Source organism: Blastomyces dermatitidis (assembly GCF_000003525.1).
Source record: "Blastomyces dermatitidis ER-3 genomic scaffold supercont1.3, whole genome shotgun sequence".
Classification (NCBI taxonomy): Eukaryota; Fungi; Ascomycota; class Eurotiomycetes; order Onygenales; family Ajellomycetaceae; genus Blastomyces; species Blastomyces dermatitidis.
Genome location: NW_025544776.1, coordinates 6,991,354 through 7,014,889, shown reverse-complemented (window position 1 = coordinate 7,014,889; position 23,536 = coordinate 6,991,354). Strand labels below are relative to the sequence as shown.

At 36.0% G+C, this 23,536-nt stretch overlaps 4 protein-coding genes across 4 annotated transcripts; 3 read left to right on the top strand and 1 right to left on the bottom strand.

Annotated features, from left to right (window-relative positions):
* Positions 1-989: 989 nt before the first annotated feature.
* Positions 990-2,115, top strand: BDCG_16775 (uncharacterized protein; the record flags this gene model as incomplete). Its single annotated transcript, XM_045425974.1, has 2 exons — positions 990-1,195; positions 1,266-2,115. The coding sequence occupies 2 exons, from the start codon at positions 990-992 to the stop codon at positions 2,113-2,115; spliced, it is 1,056 nt and encodes a 351-aa protein (XP_045280606.1).
* Positions 2,116-2,219: 104 nt separating this feature from the next.
* Positions 2,220-4,438, top strand: BDCG_16774 (uncharacterized protein; the record flags this gene model as incomplete). The annotated part of the gene is made up of 3 exons (XM_045425973.1): positions 2,220-2,984; positions 3,048-3,822; positions 3,870-4,438. The coding sequence occupies 3 exons, from the start codon at positions 2,220-2,222 to the stop codon at positions 4,436-4,438; spliced, it is 2,109 nt and encodes a 702-aa protein (XP_045280605.1).
* A 333-nt stretch (positions 4,439-4,771) lies between these two features.
* On the bottom strand, positions 4,772-7,387 carry BDCG_03780 (protein farnesyltransferase/geranylgeranyltransferase type-1 subunit alpha). Its single transcript, XM_045419440.1, has 5 exons — positions 6,545-7,387; positions 6,425-6,470; positions 6,004-6,359; positions 5,816-5,924; positions 4,772-5,727 (listed from the first exon to the last, which is right to left on the bottom strand). The coding sequence occupies exons 1-5, from the start codon at positions 7,136-7,138 to the stop codon at positions 5,576-5,578; spliced, it is 1,257 nt and encodes a 418-aa protein (XP_045275743.1). The 5' UTR covers positions 7,139-7,387; the 3' UTR covers positions 4,772-5,575.
* Positions 7,388-7,432: 45 nt separating this feature from the next.
* BDCG_03779 (uncharacterized protein) lies at positions 7,433-9,038 on the top strand. The gene is made up of 3 exons (XM_045419439.1): positions 7,433-7,725; positions 7,865-8,347; positions 8,422-9,038. Exons 1-3 carry the CDS (start codon positions 7,588-7,590, stop codon positions 8,503-8,505), a joined length of 705 nt encoding a protein of 234 aa, XP_045275742.1. The 5' UTR covers positions 7,433-7,587; the 3' UTR covers positions 8,506-9,038.
* Positions 9,039-23,536: the final 14,498 nt, after the last annotated feature.

Sequence of the window (23,536 nt, the reverse complement as noted above, 5' to 3'; positions counted from 1 at the left end):
TCCCTAGTCGCCTAAGGCTAGGTGAAGACAGACCAAGCACATTACACTACAACAGTCATCCGTTTTACCACGGAGGCCGAAATAATATCTTCTTTCACTCCTATCGCGCTCACAGGGTGCTTGGCGTTCAGTTCAATCCCATCACGACGTGCTTAAGTACAATTTAGTGCGGTGCTCAGTATAGCATAAAATCAGGAAATGGAATAGGAGAAGAATAGATGGAAGACGAAGAGCAGTGTTAATACTGAACAAATAGTGAATCCGACCCTGGCATAACCTTTCTTCTGAAGAGGGCAGCCCACATGGTGGTTTCTTCTGAACTCCCCATGTGGACTGATATAACTAAAACTTGTCAACTGGGAAGATTTGAGATGCCACGAGCCAAGACACTTTCTTGGATGGTCTTCCCACGTGGGCGCCAAGGATGGGTACAAAATGAGAAGCCAGCGCTGAAAGTCCTTCATGAGCTTCCCACGTAGTCCCGCTTTCCGATATCAACGTTCACGTACTCTAATGGCCGCCTTGGATTGCTTCTCTTTTCTGCTGCTATCCATTTGTCACAAATCCGTTATTTTTCTTCTTTTTCCGATGGGAGCGTGCAGTCCAAGACCTGAAAGAACAGCTTGTCAGAAAAAACCCCTTTCGGTCTTTGTACCTGGGGAAGCAATATGGCATGCCACTTACTTATTATAGAAAATATCCACGTCAACGCGAGTTACCGTCTACCAATTATCCATATTTCTTAGCTCTCCCATGATCCGATATGCTCCTAGCGGCATGCATATGCATCTTCGCTACCTCAACCCTCCTCAGTGTTGAAAATTAGCCTCACCAATTTGGCCATCAGCCTTGCGCTTCCGTCTACCCCGCCTCGAAATGCGGCCCAACCGCTCCGCCTTCAACGCTGTCATTCATGATACAGTTCGGGTTTTCCATCTTTCTCCACAGAGATATATTCCAGACATTTGTCAACACCTTACAGCATTATAATGGAGCCATTATCTTTGGCAGTCGGCTTTGCTGGTTTAGCAGGGCTTTTTTCGACCTGCGTTGACTGTTTTAAACTAGTCCAAGTTTATGATTCACGCGCTTCAGATTATGAGGTATTGCAGACAATGCTTGACAACCAACAATTCCACTTTATGGCCTGGGGCAAGGCGTGTGGTTTCATGCATCCATATCGTACAAACTCCAAGTATGAAACCACCACAATCATAGAGGAGGTATTTCTCTCTGGAGTAGTCTAACAGCCGTTGCAACCACAGGTTCGACGATCCAACCTCTTCTCTTCGTAACGAGCGAATAGAGCAGACAATGGAAAAGATCAAGTCTCTACTTACGAACGGTGACCACTTGAAAGAGATTTACGGGCTCAAAGTCCAACGACCACCGCTAGGGTCGAAATTTACCGAGGCCGCATCGTCTAGTGCTTTCTCCCGAGCTTTCCAGAATACGAAAGCTTTCTGCAATACAAGCCTGCAGCGAAGGGTCCATATCATTGGCTCTATTCGATGGGCTGTGAGCGATCGGGATAAATTCGACCGGCTCGTGCAGAACATAAAGGATCTACTTGGAGACCTGACAAAGTTCACTGAAGATATCGGGGTCACCGAGTCTCAACACCTAATCGTTGAGTACGAAATAGAAATGATTGACGACGAGTCCAGCCTGGCAGTAATTGCAGCAGCCAGTGCCTGTGATGGTGATGATGACGTCCTCTCCCAGGTTGCTAGTCGCAGGCTCCAGATGGTAAAGGAACAGTCCGTTGCCAATCAATCAGTGAGATTCGATGATAGCGTTTCAATGGCTTCCGCTCAGTATTACACTCCTTCTATGAGCACACTTATCGAAGATGAGGATCATACCGTTATACAGGAAATCGGTGTTACCCGGGTGCCAATATCGGAATGGCGTAAAATGAAAACCCGCACCGGGATAATCCCGTGGCTGAAAATACTTGTCGTTGCAACGAGCTCATCAGCTGATGGGGTAGAGATGCGAGACTATATCCAACCGCTGTCGAGAACAAACACTCTTAGCGGGAGCGTGGAACCCGTTGCGCGTGAGGGGCTGCTCCGAATAGCAATCAACTCGCATACCCTTCTAGTGTCCTGAAGAGAATAACACGTTGTAACCTCACACCAAAACACAATGTGCTGGTTTATCCCTTCAAACCCCTTATTCTCTCTTATGATTCCCTCCGGAATTACCTAACAGTCATGCGCGACAAACTTGGCACCCTACGTAAGCCTGATGACGCTCACACGCCGGAAGAGACTGCTGGATGTGTCCCCGATCAGCCGAAGCCAGCTCCAGAGAATTCACCTTCGAAGCACTCTACGGCAGAGCAGGCTAGAAGAGCATTTGAAGAACTAGAATGCTTGATGAATTTTGTTGACAATGATATGCAGGAACTATTGCATATACGGCGTCAGATTAGAGAGAACGAATTGCAGAAAATTCATTTCGAGCACCTCTGGCTGTTGTTTCAGCCAGGTGTAATTGTCATCTCCCCAAATACTACTTCCAAACTGAGGGCCTACCAAGTGCTTCACGTGACTGGCGGACGCCGAATCATCGATACCGATAACCATTCCAAGAGCGAAGGCCCGGATAGCCTCGACAACATGGATTACGATAATCAAGAAGGATACGCTGTCATCTCATCACGCCAATGTAGCGACTTTTTTGTTGACTGTTTTTATATAGACTTCAACGGAGAAAGGTATGGGCCGAGACCGCAACGGTTCGTTATCTCTGAGTTTGTTGGCGAACGCCGTATTTCATCTTTGCCTATCTATCCTCCCAACCAGACTCAGGTCAATGAACACATTCTGGATCGTCTAAGAGAGCGAGGTCGGAAGTTTGTGCATTGTACCACAAGAAAAAGGCTCCTTTACAATGGAGCCATATTACAAGAGTGGGACCCTGGTCACAGAGACACTTGTGGGGTTTGCGCTGGAAACTACGTAGGCCAAGAGCAGGTAAGCAACACTTCATTTGAGCCAACCCAACTGTATCTCGATTAATTAAATCGTGTCATGTAGCGAAGCAGTGAAGTTATCATCGACCACGTCGCCGCCCTTGAACACTGTAAGCAGTCCGGCTGTACCTGGAATCCGTCGTTCGGGGGAAGCGTGATTGCAAAAGCCACCAAGGCCAACAGAAGAGAATCTTTCGAGACCATAGACTGTTCGATACCTAACTGCAGAGCGTGCACCGACGTCTTTGATGATGGGGTGGGCGACCTAAATTCCCGAGATCAGTTTATTCGCTCTTCTAGAAGCTTAAGGGCACTCCGTCAACATGAGCTAGAGGACGAACAGATCCTTCTACTACCGAACCGAATATGTGGATATTCTTTGCAAAGTAATAAGTGGTACCCACTTTATGTCTATCTCCTCATGTCAACTGAAGCACCGTCCGTCGGCCTAAACGAAATCATCCTTCCTGCTGGCCACAAGGAAATGCTTACCTCGTTAGTCAGGGGCCAGTCTCCTGGAACCCGTGGAATTCAAGATAATTTACCCGATCATCAAGACATCGTCGTTGGCAGGCGCCGTGGTGTCGTTATTTTGCTACATGGAACTCCAGGAACAGGAAAGACAGCCACGGCAGAAGCACTTGCTGCTAGTCTCGATAAACCACTTTTCTTGATCAGAGTTGCAGCCCTTCGGGGTACATCACGAGAGATGGAACAGTATTTGACTCAATCTTTTCATCTAGCAGAGCGATGGGATTGTATCATATTGGTACGCGAGGCAGATGCTCTCCTAAAATCACGTACCTTCGCAGACCATGAAGGGAACACTATGACTTCAGGTGTGTTTTTCCGTAATTACTTTTGCAGCTGTAGCTGACGAGCCCAGTCTTCCTCGATGCACTCGAGTATTTCTCGGGAATCCTTATTTTTAAGACTAACCGAGTCGGCCAATTCGACGAGGCCATCACATCCCGTCTTCATCTTTCACTTCATTATCCCCAATTAAACATTGCCACCACAATGGAGCTTTGGAAGCTATATCTCAAGCCTCTGCGTCGCAATCCGCACCTTATAGTTGACGAGAGTGCCATCCTTGCCCTTGCGGAATCTATGCATAGGCGATTACGATGCAATGGCCGGCAGATCAAAAATATTGTTGATACTTCCGTAACCATCGCGCAAGAGGACGCAGAACGATCCAACGAAGAAACAGTGGAGCTGAGTGACAAACATGTTGAAATTGTCTTCAGATCAAACCAGATATTCCGTGAATATGTAACAGGTATTCATGACAACAATGAACCGCTCCATGCTCTGGCAGGAGAGCCGCCTCTACCCGAGAGCGAAATCAGATCTGCATCAACTTTTAATCAGCCGAACAAGACACAACAGATCAGAAGGCCAGACGCACGAGCTTCTACCAGTCTTTCCTTCATCGTTGACGAGTATCCTTAATATAGAATGTATGCTAGGTAGGGGATGAAACAGCGAGCGAGGGGTTTAAAAAGATAGAGCCTGGTTGCACATTTTTAGCTGAAAGATGACATAAAATACTACAGCGTCAAGCGAACGGTTTATAACCTCCATACCTCGGCAGGGAGTCAGATGCGAAATCCAGATTGAAGCCCACACACTACGTTCCTTGGCCCGTTTGTCAACGCAGCAAGGAAGGACAGGGCTGTTCTTGTAGAACCATTATTTGGAACGCAACCACGTAAGGATAAGGGAATGTAGGATTTTCTGTATTTATTTAAAAAGAAAACTACAATAACCCCAATTTTGCTATTTCTATTTCATTGATTTTAGGGAATTTTATCAGAAGCAGAAGTTGCTCTGTTCGTGACCAAGAATTTATGACGGCAGCATAGTTCTGGAAAATTCCCGCTTAGTACGGTACGATATGACAAGCATATATATATACTCAGGCTAAATATCCAAGCAAACACATCCATCTGTTTCGTCGAGCCTCTGTACTCAATTCAATTCATATGATGAACCGAATCTACAGAACGAATATATATACATCGATCAAAATCTAGATGGAGCAAGCCATAGTATAGAATACAAAAATCTTGTGAAGTTGCACCGGACTGTATTGAATTCTAAAACCCAACTTCGAAACCAAACCGCCCGTTGGAAACGGTGAATTCTCTAAGAGTTTGCCAAAAATGACATTTTCCTCATTCTTACAAACCTGATGTAATATAGTAACAAGGTACCTGTTCTCTCGCGACCGGAGAGCCATAACTAACTGGCGCTCTGCTAGGACCTCAAACTAACAATTCTATGGTCGCCCAAGCTAGCAAGTAGTTATACCTAATGCATATATTCGTATCGTCATTAATCTATGGAATTTATTTCACTAATGGAAATATCGAACGCCTTAGTTATCGCCGTCCCGATAGTACCCATTCATTCGGAATCTTTTCACACCCGTTGAAGAACTTGGGTCTCGCAAATCCCACCCTCTCTCAAAGCTTCTTACCCGTGCAGTGTTTAAATGGCTACAAGTCCTATTCGATGTTCCCGTTTCGTGGGGGCCCAATCTGTGTTTTTAACAGGGAACAGAAAAAAAATTATTTCCCCGCCCGCCTATTTTTTGGATTCCACGCCAGTCCACCAAGTGAGAGACTCCAGGTGCTGGCGTGCTCGTTTGCTAGTGCAGAATGTTGGATCGACGCTGGCAATCCCGGCTTCGCCAAGAAGACCAAGGCTTGCTAATGCAAGGTAGGAATGGAGGAGATCTATACGGAGGGTCAATTCCCCTTCCAACATGCAAGACAGAATTAAAAAGAGGCAAATCTAGGGTAATGATGGCTAAGTATCACACACCTGGCGGATCGCCGACACACTTTCCGAATCCCCCTATGATATGCTGCGTTTTCTCAAGGAGATAGCGACGACCCGCTTCTGCGTTGATAACATTAAGACTGTCCAGAATCTAACACAACCATCAGCCGGCGAGACACACAAAACAAAAATCGGTTATAATTATAGCGCAGGGAGGGATATTTATTTACACCCAGTGTTCCAGTTACCCAGAATGAGTAACATGTGTCGGCTATTTTGTTCGATCTACCATTGAATCCAGCCAAATGGAGATGCTCACTTGGCCGCTGAGGGGGAGATAGTATATCTGGGAGTGCAGATATTTGTTCATCTATTGATCTATCCACCCCAGGAGTTATGTGCTTCTCAGAGCCACTTTCGCCTTCGTCAACCTCTTCAAGGTCTGCCGTCTGCCGCCATGCTAGCCAACGGATCAAGTCTTCGAATTTTGCCGTTTTAACGGAGAGGAACGGTATACTATGGCTGACGGCAGGCGGTGTGCAACCAAGGAATGAAAGCGAGGCGAGGGCACAGTACGTCAGACCAGCTATGACAAATGTAAGTTTGGGGGTTGGTTATCATACAAACAGAGCAGTGCGGTATGTTGCGTACCATGCGATTCGGTCATTGGTGACACTGAAAACCCTCCATCATATGACTTTCATTTGTTGATTTCTAGTCAGCCCGGCACGCTCGTTTTGTATAGAGTGAAAGGGGGGAGACCAAAATCACCTGACAATCTTCAATATGAGAGATGAGACGGTTAGTATTGATGTCTTCAATATCCTTAAGATAATCCGCGTCTTTCCCCCGTAATATATATCGTACACCAGCCGCACAGCAACAAAACCGTAAGTCATTGCTTCCCTCAATCTGTCCTCCGGGCCCCAAAATCTCTCCAAAACTCCCATCCTCCCGTTGTATGTTGCGTAGCCACAGTAAACATTCTCTCCGTTTAACACGGGTCAAGTCGTCACCCAGCACAATCAAAGCCATGAGCGCAAAGAACGTGGCGGGAACATTCGCGGGATCCCAACATTCATTTTCATCAGTCCTCTTAGAATCCCCGAAGATCGTCCCTGGGAATCCCCGAAAGCCACCAGAGGGTACCTGGCAATGGTATATCCAGTAAATGTAGCCCTTGCGTTCTGCCAGGGAGAGGTTGTCGTCCAGCGCGTCAAGCAGATCAAGGCCAGCGAGGCTGAAAAAGGCCAGGGTCATTCGACTTGAGTCATTGGAAGTATACTGATGCGGAAGAAACGTTTTCAGACATCGAAGGAAGTATTTGATCTGGCGATCTTTTCGGAGAGCGGCAACTTCTGCCATTTGATAACGGCAGACGGGGAGAGACAGTCGACCCTCTGCCCTCTTGATTCTAAAACGCTTTGTTAGCAGTAAGGGGTAAAATGTCAGGTCTAGCGACAATTCATTGAGCAATTGTTATTCAAGCTGTGACAAAGCGTATCTAAGCCATAACTCGCAACGACAAAGACAAAGGCATGTCGAGAGGTGGTTGTATAAGCGCTTGTTCAGTCCTTCCATTGTCGCGGGGCGGAGTTTTGGATCTGGTGCCTGACCCTCTTAGTCAGCAAACATCGTGCCCTGGTGGTTAATAAACTCTAAAAGTTATATATTTTGATTGATCAACACCGGATATCTCATCCACCACACAGCTCCAGTCAACAGGCATGGTCCCTGGACTTGTTTCCAACACTCGAAGCACACCGCGGGAAATTGTAGCTTTCTTCGGGAGAGCTACAGGTTAGTGCTTCACCATGGGCCGGCTATCGTCAAAAGGCTACATCAAGCTGCACGCTCTCTTCCAGTTCGCCCTCGCTATCTACCTCACTCGCTACAAGGAAGTCATCTCGGACTGCGACCTCGTATACAATGTTAATGATGTTATTCGGATCGTGAGTATTCCTGTTGTTGGCTAATCAACATCTCCTTCTCTCGACCACATATGACAAGAACAAAATTACAACCATCGTTTTCATGACCCCAGCCCAACAGACCCCGCTAACAGCTATCCCAATGACTCGATGATTCCAGGATGCGACACCGACGTTTGCCCGTCCTCGCTCTCCGTTTGCCTACTGCGGCGTTATCCTGCTTGTCTTCGCTCTTTTCGACCTAATATTAACCATACGGCTACCTTTAATCAACCAACTAATCTCTATAACGAGGCGCCTTTTCGATTCCCGATTAGCAAATAGCTCCGGCCGCTCCCGCACTTCCCGCACCTCCCGCACCTCTCCCTCCTCCCCCTCTTCCCCAGCATTATCCACCGCCAAAAAGATGCTCAGAATCTACAACTCCATCTTTACGCATATGTGCATCCTTCTTGCCGTAACCAGATGCCTAGTTTTCTCCATCATATCAATACGAATCTACGCTTCTGCGACTGATATTTGGGTGCCGGCTGCTGCTGCCTCCGGGATGCAGGATACCGCTGCGCTAGACGCGAAAGCCATCCATATGAAAAACAAGGTGGTGCTGGGATATGCGGTGATAGAGATGATGATTTCCTCTTCTGTAAGTAAACATATATATATATATATATATATTTCATTCCGTGTAGCTCACTCTTTATTTACGCTGTTTACCAGACACTCCTCTCCCTCAAAGATGAGCGCCGCCAAGTGGACTCAGTCCTATTATTCGGACCCCTCCTCCCTTCACGATTTCTATAAGAATAGTTTTATACATATGGCGGTTTCGTGTCGTAATGCGACCACACACTACCGATAGGTACATAATGGGGACCTTGTTTAGTCAACCGACGAAGGACGAAGTAAACTGAGGAGGTTTTTCTTGCCTGCAGCGCAGAATATTTTCCACTTCTCTGGCTGGAGAGTTTGGGGTACAGTACAAAGAGAAAAAAGCCGAGTCCCGAAACAAGGGGTTTCTTCTATTTCACTCGTATACCCCTTTGGGGTTTTTTTTTTTTTTTTTCTTTTTGCTTTCTTCTTTTCTTTCTTTTAAATGTGTGCCTGTTCCTTTTGGGTTTTTCCTGTCTCATTTTCAAAGAGAAAGAAAGGCTTTGGAAGAAAGCTATGTACATGTACTGTACATTGTGGTTCTGTGTCACCCAACAAAAAATGAAACGAAGCGATTCATAGCATAGGATGTTAATAAGGTTGTTGGGGGAGCATTTGCGTAAAATAGATTATTTAGGTAATAATGTATTTTTAGGCGGTTCAGGTTTTATCCTTCTTGTGTGGAAGGTGTAAAGCTTGTGTGATTGAAAGGTTGCTAGCTTGTGGAAAGTTATGTTGACCCTTACGGCCGTTGCGGTTAGCGATCCCACTAGATCACGTGACCCACCACTATATTATGTTCCTGTAGATAGATCTATCAATACAACCTTCAACTATTCTACAGATTATAGCCTGAATGACATGTTTTTCTTTTTAGAATATTACATCAACATTTTTAACATGAATAGTTCATCTTTTTTGAAAAGACTCTTACTCTTTATTAGAGATATTTCATTTTCTCTAAATCTATCAGTCAGTAGATTTATATACTTTATATTTTTTTAAGAAAGTACATTCTTCATTGTGAAGAATATCACTTTTTTATTTTTTTTTTTACACATTTAGAAGAAGCAGAGTCATCTCAATATGAGTAATATATCTATTACTTCAGAGTTCAGCTCAAGACTCAGAATCACATACTTTACTAGATAACTTATTAATAGAATAATCACTTATTATAAGAAAGCTTCTGACTTACAAGATAAGACTGAGATTAGTTTTCATCAGAGTATGAAATTTAATAATGATGAGATAATGAAGAAACTTCAGAATAAAGAAAAGCAGAGTTAATATTTATCTACAGAATCTATTTATTTCAACTCTTTGAATTCTTCATCTGTAAGAATAAGTGCTCACAGGTGATTATTCAGGTATTTACAGCTTGATATGATATGTACTGTTAACTACTAGAAGTGTTTATAATAGAAAGATAAAATATAGAGATTAAATGTATAATAGTATTTAAGCTAAGTTATAAATAGTATTCATAAACTTCAGTCTATATAGTTGTATGTAGTCAAGAGTCACTAGCTCTATTAATTATATAAGAGATAGAAATAAGAGTAAAGAATTTATAAGAAGTGAGATTTCTTACATATCTCTCTCTCTCTAAGACTTTATTCATGAAGTCTTTCACTGAGTGACTTTATAGTCAGCTTAACACTGCAGTGATACTCACTAAAAACTTTTTACATCTATAAAAAATCTCAGTGAGGAAAAATTTCTTATCACTGTAAAGAGAAAAGAGTCTGTTACTCAGTTTCTTATTCTGTAAGATTTTTTATAATTTACAGATTCTTCTCTAACTATTATACAGATTCATCTCATATCTTTTATACAGAAGAATTTCAGTTAACTCTTAATTATTTTCATAAGATTCTTATATAACTATTATACAGATTTATCTTACAGATGAATCACTCTTTATAAAATTATTCTTATTAAAGAGAAATATTTATAAGTTAATCTTTCACTTATTCTTATAAATCATTATTCTTTGACACTGTAGAATTATAAGAAATTTTTCATTCTTTTATTAACTCTGTAGAATTGTAGAATTAAGATATTCACAGTCTGTAATTACTCTTTATAGTTATATAGAAAGATTCAGATCTGTGATTCATAATTACTCTTATTTACTAGAGTGATCTAACTGTTCTGTGAAATCACTCATAGTGTAAGTAAATCTCTCTAAAGTAGTATAAATATCTCAGATCTGTCTGCAGAATCTTATCTTCTTTTCTCTTTTTCTATAACAGCTTTCATTCTTATAAACTGTGAGTATCTTCATTCATCTGTGAAGTGTTTTCACTCAGATAATAGAGAGAGAGTGTTTCTAACAATATCTGTATATTAATTCAAGAACTTCTCAAGAATAAAAATTTTTTAATTTTAATATCTTTATAACAATGTCTGACTACTGTTAAGCTTCTTGTAAGCATCTCTGTAACTTCTCTGATTGCTTTTTACTGACTGATAAAGCAGAAATACTGCTATTCATAACTGTATCTTTATCTCTCTCAGCTCTGTCATTACATCTGATCTTCAGATCAGTAATTAATTCTCTATCTTCTTCAGATCAGTCTTTAACTTTAAGCAGTGTAGTCTCTCTCTTTGCTATAAGTCTTCTTATAAGTAATTTCTTACAGATTCTAGTTAACAGTTCTTATAAAGCTCTCTGTATTATCAGTGTCTTCTGTAACTCTGTAGATCTATGATCATTCTCTTTCTATCTGTACAATCACTGATCAGATATATGTGAATATGTCTAGATTCTCTATCAATGATTCTCACACTGCTGCATATTTCTGCAATCTTATTATCAATGAGAGATAGATCTCTGAGTACCTGTAAAATCCAGATAATTAAGGTAATGTGAATATTATAAATTCATAACAGAAGTTAATCTGAGCAGATGAGCTCTCTCTTTACATCTTAATTATTTCTGAGCTAAATACTTCAGTATAACTGAGAGAGTAGATACAGCTTCATAAGAGATATCTGATCATATACACAGACAGTCAGCTCTCAAGATTCTGCTGTAACTGTACATACTCTGATATTCAGCTTCTCTGAAGTCTGTATATTTCTGATGATCTTTATATTAAATACAACAATTGTCTGTATCACAGATATAATACTCTCTACTTCTTTAAAGAGAGAAATTGATAGTTGTAAGAGAATTGAGTATCACAGATATTAAGAATATGAATTTAAGTTTTCTTTATTTTTTCTTTATTAATCTTTAAATTATATTTGTGACTCTGTTTATTTTCTTGTTTTTTAGTTTTAATAAAAATATGATTTCTTCTTTTCTTATATACACTGCAGACTGTTCATCTCAGTAGAAACTTATTATCTTATAGATTAGAGTTTATAAATGACAGTGTTAATATCTTTATCACAATCAGATTCTTAGTGAAGATTACATTATTCTAACTTATTAGAATTCACAGTATAAAAGTTATGTCTTAGCTTCTGCAGATGTCTTATCTGCTCAGATAATTCTTAAGTGAACTTATTCATCTTATCAGAATACTCTTGTCACTGAATCTTGAATCAGAGCTTGCAATCTTACTTCTCTGAGTTAATAATCTCTTTGATCTGATATTCTCTTTCACTCTCTAGTACTTTATAAATAGAGTGATGAGTCACAGAATTCTCTTCTGAGAATTCCTTATATTTGTGAAGCAAAGAGATATGAAAAACATTGTATATCTGTAACTCAGATAATAGTTTCAATCTGTAGAACTGTGAGTTAACTTTCTCTATAATCTTATAAGACTCTGTCTGCAAGAGATTCAGCTTCTTATTAGATCTTTATATAATAATGTTTTCTAGACTCAGTCAGACTCTATTATCTTTCTTAAAACTTTTTATAATATACTTGAAGTCATAGTATCTCTTCTGATACTCTTGAGTCTTTCTCAAGAATTTGCAGGCTTTCTCTCAGATATTCTGAATTCTCTCAGTCTGTTCATAAGTATTATCACACTCTATAGTGTACTCTCACAGGTTTATTAAGATCATTCATGAATGAGTTTCAGTGAGTATCTCAAAGAGAGTTTTATCTGTGCTGATATGTTTTAAGTTGTTATATATGAACTCTGTAAGTAATAATCAATATACTCAGTTATTCTAATTATAATTGACAAAGCACTGCAGATACTGTTCTAATATACTTATCAGATATTCTGTCTGATCATCTATCTATTAATGAAAAGTCATACTTAGATCTTATAAGATCTTCAGTATAGTTATCAGATCAGATCAGAACTCTTCTATGAAGATTAATTCTTTATCTGAGATAATATTCATAGATAATTCATGCAACTGAATTACATTGTGAATAAAGATATAAGTTAAATTCTTTGACTTTAAGTTCTTATAAGTGAGTATAAAGTGTGTCATCTTAATGAAGTGATTCACTATCATCAGCACACTGTTAAAGTAAGTATCATATATATTCTTACTTTCTGAGAGACTTATAAGAGTATTCATTTCTAGCTGTTCTCAAGGTTTCTGCAGAATGAGTAGAGAAGTAAGTTCTTTATATAGTCTGAACTGCACTATTCATGAACTCTGATAAATAGTACAAGAATTCACTATCTTCTTTACAAGTTCTCATATCTTTGATCAGAAGTATTTTCTTATGAGTAACTTATAAGTTCTAATATCTGTAAAATGACTTACTAGAGAAGAGTTATAATATCTTTTAATAAGTTCTACACATAGAAACTCATTTATAGATATATAAATTCAGCTCTCTCTTTACAAGAGATTATTTAAGTCTCTTTAATTCTTTATTTCTGCAGAATTAATCTCTGCTGTGAGCAGTTTCTGAATATACTGAGTATATTCATTCTTCAGTTGCAGTTCAGACAATCTGAATAGAAGATTTTATAAAGACTTATACTCTATTTCTTCTTATATCAGATCTTTCACAGCACTTCTCAAAACCTGCAAACTCTTCAGATTATAGATACTCTTTTCAAGAATTCTTGCAGAGATCTTCAGAGTGTTAACTCTCAGTGTTATAGAGAGTAGTTATACAGACTTCTTTTCTCTCTTTTCTCTCTTCTCTTATAGAGAATTGAGAGACTCTTCAGTTAATCTCTTTATAACACTCAGTCTGAGTATTCTGTGAAGCTTTTCTATCTTCTCTAGTCTCTCTATATCTATCACTCTGATCTTCTTAACATAGTCTGATCTGTGAGAGAGTTTATCTGCTGAGTTCTTAGTTCTCTTGATATATTCTATCTTAAATCAGAACTCACTCAGTCTCTGAGCTCAGTGAATCTATCACTGTGAGAGTTTCTTGATTGAAGTAAACTGTTATAAGCTGTTATAATCAGTTCTAACAGTAATCACTATTACAAGACTCTTGAAATAGTAATATCAGTGATAGAAGAATTTCACTATTATAAAAAGCTTCTGATTATAAATGCTATAGTTAATCTTCATAGATTGCATCTTCTGTAAGAAAAAGATCACTGAAACTCAGTTTTCATTTAACTGTAGTTATGAGACTATTTCTGAAATTATAAAGAAGAAGACATCTGTCTTTAATCTGATTAAGAGTAAGAGATTAAAGTGAAATAGTATCACTGTGTCTGTGAATATCTGTTTTAATCTTGTAAAGATCTTATAAGCTTCTGAGATAAGAAAGTTCTTACAATTCTTTCTTCTTAATAATCTTTTTATTCTTCATTCACAGAATGACTTCTTCTTGTTTTCATTCTTCAGTATGTCTGTAAGAATTAAGAAGATTCTTATGAATGCAAAGATAAATTATCTATAGAAATTCACAAAGCTCAGAAAGATCTGAATCTTATAAATACTAGTTAACTTCAGTTATGATAGAATAGTCTCAATTTACAAAGATTTCATCTGAATATCATCTGTGATAATTATATATTCTAGAAAATTAATCTAGTAAGCACTGAAGTTGTACTTTGTGAGCTTAATATACAGTTCTGTCTCATCTAAGATCTTTAACATGCTTTACACATGCTCAGTGTGTTCTTTCTTCTTTATAAAGTATATCATTACATCATTCAGATATATTATCATAAAGACATTCAGATATATATAAAGTGTTTTATTAATAAAAGACTGAAATGCTGCAGAGATATTAGTCAGATCAAAAGATATTACTAAATATTCAAATAATTTCAGTACAGTTCTAAAGACAGTCTTTTATTCATTCTCAGACTGTATTTACAGCTGTGTATATATATTAATTATATTCAGTTGTGTGAATATAACAGCTTCTGTGAGATGATTAATCACATTCTCAATTAGAGATAGAAGATAGCAGCTCTTTATTATCTTAGAGTTCAGATTACAGTAGTTTACACACAATCTGAGATCTTCATTCTTCTTCTTTATAAACATCACAGAGGCTTCTGTGAAGACCTGTGAAGATCAGATAAAGTCATTCTTCAGATTCTTCTTTATATAGATTCACAAGATCTCTGTTTTATAATGAAAGAGCTTATAGATTGATTCTCAGAAGAGTTTCTACTCTTCTATTAAATTTATTATCAGATTCTTCTTATAGTGAAAGAGAAGCTCAGCTGCTCTTACTGAGCTGAACATCTCTGTGAGATCTCAGTATTTCTCTGATATCTGAAGCTCAGTTTTCATGACTGCAAGGCTCTCAGACACTTGCAAAGTCATTATATAGATGAGCTTATCTTCTCTGATTAACTCTGCAGCATCAACTGATTCTATCTCTGTGAGTAAGTCTGTCAACACTAATTAAAAGTATAAATCTGACTCATGAACAGCTATGTGTGAATTGTGTCTTTGAAGTTATATAAGTCTCAAGTACATGTTATCTGTGATGTCTGTAATAATCACAGTTTCTACAAATCTTCTTCAGGTTTCAGAGAGATCTTGCAATTCAAAGATGACTCTCATGAGTTTCTCAGCTCTCAGGTCTGAGTTCTCATACTCTGCTTATTATAAGAGCAGGTTCTCAGTCTTCATCTTTCAGCTCATTCACTTCATGAGCTTCAGAGATATTACAGTGATCTGAGATTCTGAGTTTATTAATACTTTTCATACTTATGAGACAGTAGTATCACAGCACAGTCTCTCTCTGCAAGTAAGTATTTTTATTAAGAGAGTAACAGATTCAGATGTCAGCTTTAAGACTCTTAAGAAGACTATTACTGACTCTGTCTGTGACTTCTCAAATTTCTATTTTAATTTATTCAGACAGTTTGTGCAGAGATATTCTGATTTAGAACAGATAAAGCAGAGTTTCTTTTTCTTAATCTCTCTATTATACACTCTATTTATGAGAGCTTGTGAAGCTCTCTCTCTCTACTCAGCAGTCAGATATAAATCTCTCTGTATCTTATTATCTTTTTCTGATAAACCTGTTCTCTGTTGTTCTAGCTCTTGCAGAGCTAGTTAATAGTCTGCTCTCTGCAGATCTGTGACTCTCACAGTGATCTGTAAGTAATGAATAAGAGTTATCAGTTTCTTCAGAGTTAAGAACTTAGAGTTTTACTCAATGAGCTTGTTCTGTATATCTTTATTCAGCTTCTTTATAAATATCATCATTCAGATCTTGTTTCAGAGCCCTGTTTTCACAGACTCTAATTCATATCACAATTTCATGAAGCACTGTAAGTAGTCTTCATCAGATTTCTCATCTCTTTTTCTAATATTGATAATTATAGCTCAGATGTTCTCTGTCTGACTTATAAAGTCTCTCAACTTATTCTCTAGATAGGTTTTAAGAATGAATCAGTAGAATCTCTCATAATCATTCTCTAGATAATTCAGTCAGTTCTTGACTTCAGTGTAATAGAGATCTATCATCATATAGATAACAGCTTCTTCATCTTTCATGTCACATAGCTGAGCTTGTAAGTCAATTTCAAATACAAACTTGCAAAAGCTTTTATAGATTGTGATTCAATAAGTGATCTTAAGTGATCACAGCTTAAGAAAGTTTCTTTTCAGTTCATAGATGTCTCTGAAGATTATGTCTAGAGACTCAGTTTGAGAGTGTTTACAGACAGTAAGCATTTCTTATAGAAAAATAGCTTAATTCTGTAAGAGATGCTCAAGAATGTTCTTCACTGAGATTGATTTATTCATGAGTTCAGAGAGTTCTTCTGTCACAGATGCAGAGAATGATGTCTTATAAGTGATTAATAAGTTCTCTGAGACTTCTTTTATAAGAGTTATTCATAATTCAGATAACTGCTTCTGAGTGTCTGTAGTAGAGTTCACAGAGATTGAAGCATGTGAGTTTCTAGTTCTTTCAGTCATAACAGACAGTTGCTGACTGACTGAGCTTGAAATGTAAGAATAAGTGCTCACAGACAATTATTCAGATGTTTGCAGCTTAATATAATATATACTGTTAACTACTAGAAGTGTTCATAATAGAAAGATAAAATGTAGAGATTAAATGTATAATAGCATTCAAGCTAAGTTATGAATAGTATTCATAAACTTCAGTCTATATAATTGTATGTAGTCAAGGGCCGCTAGCTCTATTAATTACATGAGAGATAGAAATAGAGGTAAAGTTTTCGCGAGAAGTGAGATTTCTTACATCATCATTCTTCACTCTCAGAATGCTGACTTTTAATAATGATTTAAATCAATCTATCTATTACACTGCAGGCAATCTTATGAATCTTATACAGATAATACTATGAAATTAAATGACTGTGACTGAAATCACTTAATATCTCACTATATCTGTCTCTGTATAAAGAGACACTACAAGAGATGAGTTGCAGAAATATTAGAAGAAAGTTAAATATACACTAAATATTAAATCAGTGATTATATTTAATGACTCTAATTATAAAGTCTGACATATTGATATATTGACTGATACAGAGATTATTAATGAAACTGATATTTTATTAAGAACTTAATAAGAATTCTCTTTTATATATTATATTAACTTCAAGAAGTGAAGAATTCATTCTAAGTCTCTATATAGATATATACTATCAAGTCTTATTGAAAACATTTAAATTACTATTGAAATCTTGAAAGCTGACAATACTGTAACTCTGTGAGACAAGATTAATATGAAATATATAATATCACTGACAGAAGAATGAGTTAATATCTTCAAGAAATTAATAAAATTACAAGTTAAGAAGAATAATTATCTTACTTTTCAGAGATGTTTTCACTATCTTATTACTTATTACAAAGAGCTCTGTCAGAGTACTGAGAATATATATCATGATCTTTTTCTTAACAATCTACAAGATTATCAAAGACTGTTTATTAAGATATATTTAAATAAGTTTTTCTTTACTGATCAGAGACTCATTATCAATATTAATATTAATAATTTGATAAAGTAACTGATTAATCATACATTCAAGAAGATTATCACTGAGTGAAAAAAGCAGTCTCAGACTGATTCTGTGACTGTGAAAAAGAACAAAGATAAGAATAAAGATGAGAATAAAAGTATATCTGTATAAAAGTACACTCACTGCAGAAGATATAAATATACTGTTAATAGATGTTTTATCTTACACTCTGATAAAAAGAAAAAGAAGAATGACAAGAAGAATAATAAGAAGAAAGAGAAGAAGAATAACTTGATAAGTTCTTAATTAGTAGTAAATGCAGTAATTATAAAGATTGAGTTCTATTTCTCTTTCACAGTCACTGAAAAATCATTCTCTAGATCTTGATATTTGAACACATGTGTAAGTCTGAATATGACAGATGAGCTTCATTCTTTTTCAAATATTAAACCTTTTAATGATAACATCTCTGTTGATTCTATCACTGAGAGAACTGAGTTTGTCAAGAAGATAGAGACTATTATCTTAAAGATTGAGAATGATGATATTAACTTACAGAATATTCACTATATCTCTAATATTACAGTTAATCTGCTCTCATTTATAAAGCTTGAAGATCAGAGATTTCAATTTACATTATCTTTCACTATTTTCTCATTTTTTATTTGCAGAGTCTTAAACAGTGTTATTTTTCATACAGTTCAGACTGCTCAGAACAACATATATAAGATTAATAAATAAGAGTTTAATAAGAATCTCAATTATCTGAACAAGACAGTCAAGTATATTACAATGCTATATAAGTATGATTTTGACTGAAAAGTTAATCTTTCTGTGACTGCTATTACTACTGTTAATAACATCAATTCTGCAGACATGAAAACACAGAATACAAGAATATCAAAGACTCTTTTAAATTGATATTATAATCTCAGTCATATTCACACTAATGCTATAATTACTATAATCAAGAATCTTCATACTGAAGTTATAATTAAGAGTTCTAAGACTAAGTTCTTTTGCAAGAAATGTGTTAAGATAGATATGATATGAGATTATTTAAAAACACTGATATCTAGATCTATTCAACTCATTGAGAAGATTTATATTAACCTTGTAGATAATGAATATATATTGAAAGATCTCTCTAATCATCTCTTAGAGTCTCACTAGAGAATTAAATACTGAATGCTTATTATCTGTGATGCAACTCACTATCATTGAGTATATTTTTTAAAGTTCAAGAATGAGACTGTTTAATACTTTGAGTTATGGCTCAGATTCATGAGTAATCTCAGATATACAGTTTCTGCTTTTCTATAGACTGATATTGATGATATTTTCTGATTCACACAGATGCACACAGTTATGAATTCATATAATATTAAATGAGAATTAATAGTATCACATTTGTCACATCTAGACTGGCCGCTGGGACCATGAATTTCACATTTGATCTCATTAGACTGGCCGCCGGGACCATGAATTTCATGTTTGGTCCCATTTGGTCTGGTCCCATACATTTCTTGGCGTGAATCCCGCTGGGACTGGCTATCAAAAAACCATGCAAAGTGACTATATATCAGATCTTAAAATGGGACCATGACTTGAAAAAAATGAGAAAGTGGTCCCATTTGGTCCCATTTAGTCTCATTCTTGGCATAAAGTTACTATTTTTAGACATTTTAAGGTTTTTTTTAGACTATTTTTAATTTTTTAAAAAGTAACGCTTTTTGGTAACGCTCAAATGAGATTTAAAGTCATTTAAAGCAATAAAAATAATTTAAATTGAGAAGTGGAAATCATGGTCCCATTTGGAAAACGTGACAAGAGTAGACAGTAAGTCCCACTGGGACAGTATGGGACTACTATCTAATGATAAAACCGTGTAATGGGATCAGTCGAATTGGTAATGGGACTATCAAAAAATCTGGTCCTGGTCCCAGACACGGTCACACGGTCAGTCTAGATCTCATTTAATCTGGTCCTATACATTTCTTGGCGTGAATCCCGCTGGGACTGGCTATCAAAAAAACAGGTAAAGTGACTATATATCAGATCTTAAAATGAAACCATGACTTGAAAAAAATGAGAAAGTGGTCCCATTTGGTCCCATTTAGTCTCATTCTTGGCATAAAGTTACTATTTTTAGACATTTTAAGGTTTTTTTTAGACTATTTTTAATTTTTTAAAAAGTAACACTTTTTGGTAACGCTCAAATGAGATTTAAAGTCATTTAAAGCAATAAAAATAATTTAAATTGAGAAGTGGAAATCATGATCCCATTTGGAAAATGTGACAAGAGTAGACAGTAAGTCTCACTGGGACAGTATGAGACTACTATCTAATGTTAAAACCATGTAATGGGATCAGTCAAATTGGTAATGAAACTATCAAAAAATCTGGTTCTGGTTCCAGACACGGTCACACGGTCAGTCTAGTCACATCAGAATGATGTTTCTGAACATGAAATTCACACTATTATGAAATGAGTTAGAGCTGCTCTTTTGAAGAGTAATCTCTCTAAGAAGTTCTGAACAGATGTTCTAGAGACAGTGATTACAATAATTAATAATACTCTCATATCTACAGTTCTTTACAACTCAAAATTTTGATTCTCTACTACAGAGATCTCTGTGATTTCAAGTTTATATAAGATTTCTTGATATGCATTTACAAATATTTTGTCAAATGTGAGGCATTTTCACTGATTGAATGCAGAGGTTTTTATTCACTTGCATGAATCTCAGTGACCTGTGAATAAGCTTTCTTCATGTGCTGATTTCTATCATATCATTGAATTCAGTGATACATCAATATATCATCTATAACATCTCAAATCTGACAAGATTATTATCAGTAGTGATGTGAGGTTCTCAATCACTGAAAAATCAGAACTGATTGTTACATCTGTGACACTTACTAATAATATCAGTGTATCAGAACCTGATATTTATCTGATTAATAATAATGAGAACACTCTCAATATTGATGATCTGAATTTCACATAATTGCGGCCCGCGAAATCACTGACTACTTATACTTTAAGTCTTATTACAGATAACCTTCTGAAGTTCTATAAGAATGTCACATCACAGCTAGAGAGAGTAGAAGATTATTAAAAGAAGTTCATATAATATAAGATTACTGATCTGAAGAGATACAATACATGAAGTTTAATCTCTAGATCTGATATTCTGAGAAGTGAACTGATTGCTCTGAATCATTGAGTATTTCTTAAGAAAGATAGGCTTATGAACCTGAATACTGATTCTGATAATATACTTAGAAAATCACATTGAGTGATTTATAATAACTGACTTAAGAAGAGTTCTAGAGAAGAGATTTATACTTCTGTTATCACTGATACTAATCATACTATTAATTGTATTCTTTTTACAATAGCAGTACTACACAGTTGAACACTCTGTTAAGTGAATATAGTAATGATATATCTGTATAAGTGTCTCACTAAGAAGATCTATATAAGATAACTCACTGAATTTAAGACAGATTCACTGAAAACACTTATCTGCATGATTAAGAATAGTCTATACAGTCTGAACTCTGCAGTGAAGATCTAATATAATTACTTAATAGCTCTGTTGAGTGATCTTGAATTTACAGTCAGTGTCTATAATTCAGCACTCTGATATTATATATTTAGATATTATCTCTATATAATAATCTACATTGATAATCTCAACATCATATTTAAAGCTTCTGAGAATGCTGATTAGCTAGTGAGTATACTTAGTGAGAAATTGAAAGTCAAGAATCTATGTCAGTCAATCAAGTATTTGAGTATGAAGATTAATTATTTAAATAAGAGAATTGATTTAACATATTATCAATATATTAAATATCTTGTTAAAGATATCTATCTTGATAATACAGCTGTTATCAGAATATCAATGAAGAATGAATTCTGTATTAATAATTTCTCTATATCTGAGAAAGAGACTGATTTCACAATTCAGTGATATTAATATAATGTAAGTTGCTTATAATATCTTGTAGTTAAAACACATTCTGATATTACTTACACTGTCTCACTACTCACTTAACAGAACATTGATTCAACATCTTAATATTGAAAGACTCTGTTACTAGACTGACCGCTGAGACTATGAATTTCACGTTTAATCTCATTTGATCTGATCTCATACATTTCTTGATGTGAATCCTGCTGGGACTGGCTATCAAAAAAACATGCAAAGTGACTATATATCAGATTTTAAAATGAGATCATGACTTGAAAAAAATGAGAAAGTGATCTCATTTGATTCCATTTAGTCTCATTCTTGGCATAAAGTTACTATTTTTAGACATTTTAAGGTTTTTTTTAGACTATTTTTAATTTTTTAAAAAGTAACACTTTTTGATAACACTCAAATGAGATTTAAAGCCATTTAAAGCAATAAAAATAATTTAAATTGAGAAGTGAAAATCATGGTCTCATTTGAAAAATGTGACAAGAGTAGACAGTAAGTCTCACTGGAACAGTATGAGACTACTATCTAATGTTAGAACCGTGTAATGAGATCTGTTGAATTAACAATGAGACTATCAAAAATTCTGGTCCTGGTCTCAGACATGGTCACATGGTCAGTCTATCTGTTACACATTATACATTATTTAAAAGAGATCATAAATCTGAGTATTTTCTACAGATGCAGTCTGTATGAGAGATTCATTTCTATTATTTCTATTAATTTCTCTGTTATCTCTGATTTCTCTGATGATTTCTATCTACTCTTCAGCTACTCAGATTCTGATTGAGTCAGTCTCTTGAATAATAATAGAAAATCAACATTCAGCTATGTTTTTAAGCTCACAGACAGTCTGATTTCATAGTATTCAGCAAAGCAATCTTGTATATTACTAAGTTTCAATGAGACTGAATATATAACTCTTAGTTAGACTGACCGTGTGACCGTGTCTGAGATCAGAATCAGAATTTTTGATAGTTTCATTGTTAATTTAACAGATCTCATTACACAGTTCTAATATTAGATAGTAGTCTTATACTGTTTCAGTGAGACTTACTGTCTACTCTTATCACATTTTTCAAATGAGATCATGATTTTCACTTCTCAATTTAAATTATTTTTATTGCTTTAAATGGCTTTAAATCTCATTTGAGTGTTATCAAAAAGTGTTACTTTTTTAAAAATTAAAAATAGTCTAAAAAAAACCTTAAAATGTCTAAAAATAGTAACTTTATGCCAAGAATAGAACTAAATGAAATCAAATGAGATTACTTTCTCATTTTTTTCAAGTCATGATTTCATTTTAAGATCTGATATATAGTCACTTTGCATGTTTATTTAATGATTAGTCCCAGCGGGATTCACGCCAAGAAATGTATGAGATCAGATCAAATGAAACCAAACATGAAATTCATGATCCCGGCGGCCAGTCTACTCTTAGTGAGGTGATTTACAAGGTAATATGAATCTGAAACCTCATGATTGAGCTTGACTTTATTATTACATCTCTGATACAGATTCTCATCAATAATAAGAGTGTCATAGATCTTATAAAGATGACAGTCATTACAGCTTAAAGTAAACACATTGATATACATTTTCATTTTTCACATTGACAGTTGAATCAGAGAGTCATTGATTTAGAATATATTTTCATTACTTAGATAACAGTGAATGAACTTACTAAACCTCTAGACACTGTGACATTTGTATAATTCATGATTTTACTAGGTCTTACAGATATAAAAGTTGAGAATGTTTAATTTTACATTTGTATTTGATTTTGACAGACTATCTTGATGATTTAAGTGTTTTTGTATGTGATTCTTATTATCTTGAGAGAGAGTGTTGACTCTTACAGCTGTTGCAGTTAGCAATCTCACT

Excerpts from the sequence above, each read along its gene's own strand:
- BDCG_03780 (XM_045419440.1), bottom strand. The coding sequence starts at position 7,138 with ATGGCAGAAGTTGCCGCTCTCCGAAAAGATCGCCAGATCAAATACTTC. Across the intron at positions 6,471-6,544 it reads CTCATATTGAAGATTGTCAG|TCATATGATGGAGGGTTTTC; the intron begins GTGATTTTGGTC and ends AACAAATGAAAG. Across the intron at positions 5,925-6,003 it reads GGGTAACTGGAACACTGGGT|ATTCTGGACAGTCTTAATGT; the intron begins GTAAATAAATAT and ends TGGTTGTGTTAG.
- BDCG_03779 (XM_045419439.1), top strand. The coding sequence starts at position 7,588 with ATGGGCCGGCTATCGTCAAAAGGCTACATCAAGCTGCACGCTCTCTTC. Across the intron at positions 7,726-7,864 it reads TTAATGATGTTATTCGGATC|GATGCGACACCGACGTTTGC; the intron begins GTGAGTATTCCT and ends CGATGATTCCAG. Across the intron at positions 8,348-8,421 it reads AGATGATGATTTCCTCTTCT|ACACTCCTCTCCCTCAAAGA; the intron begins GTAAGTAAACAT and ends GCTGTTTACCAG.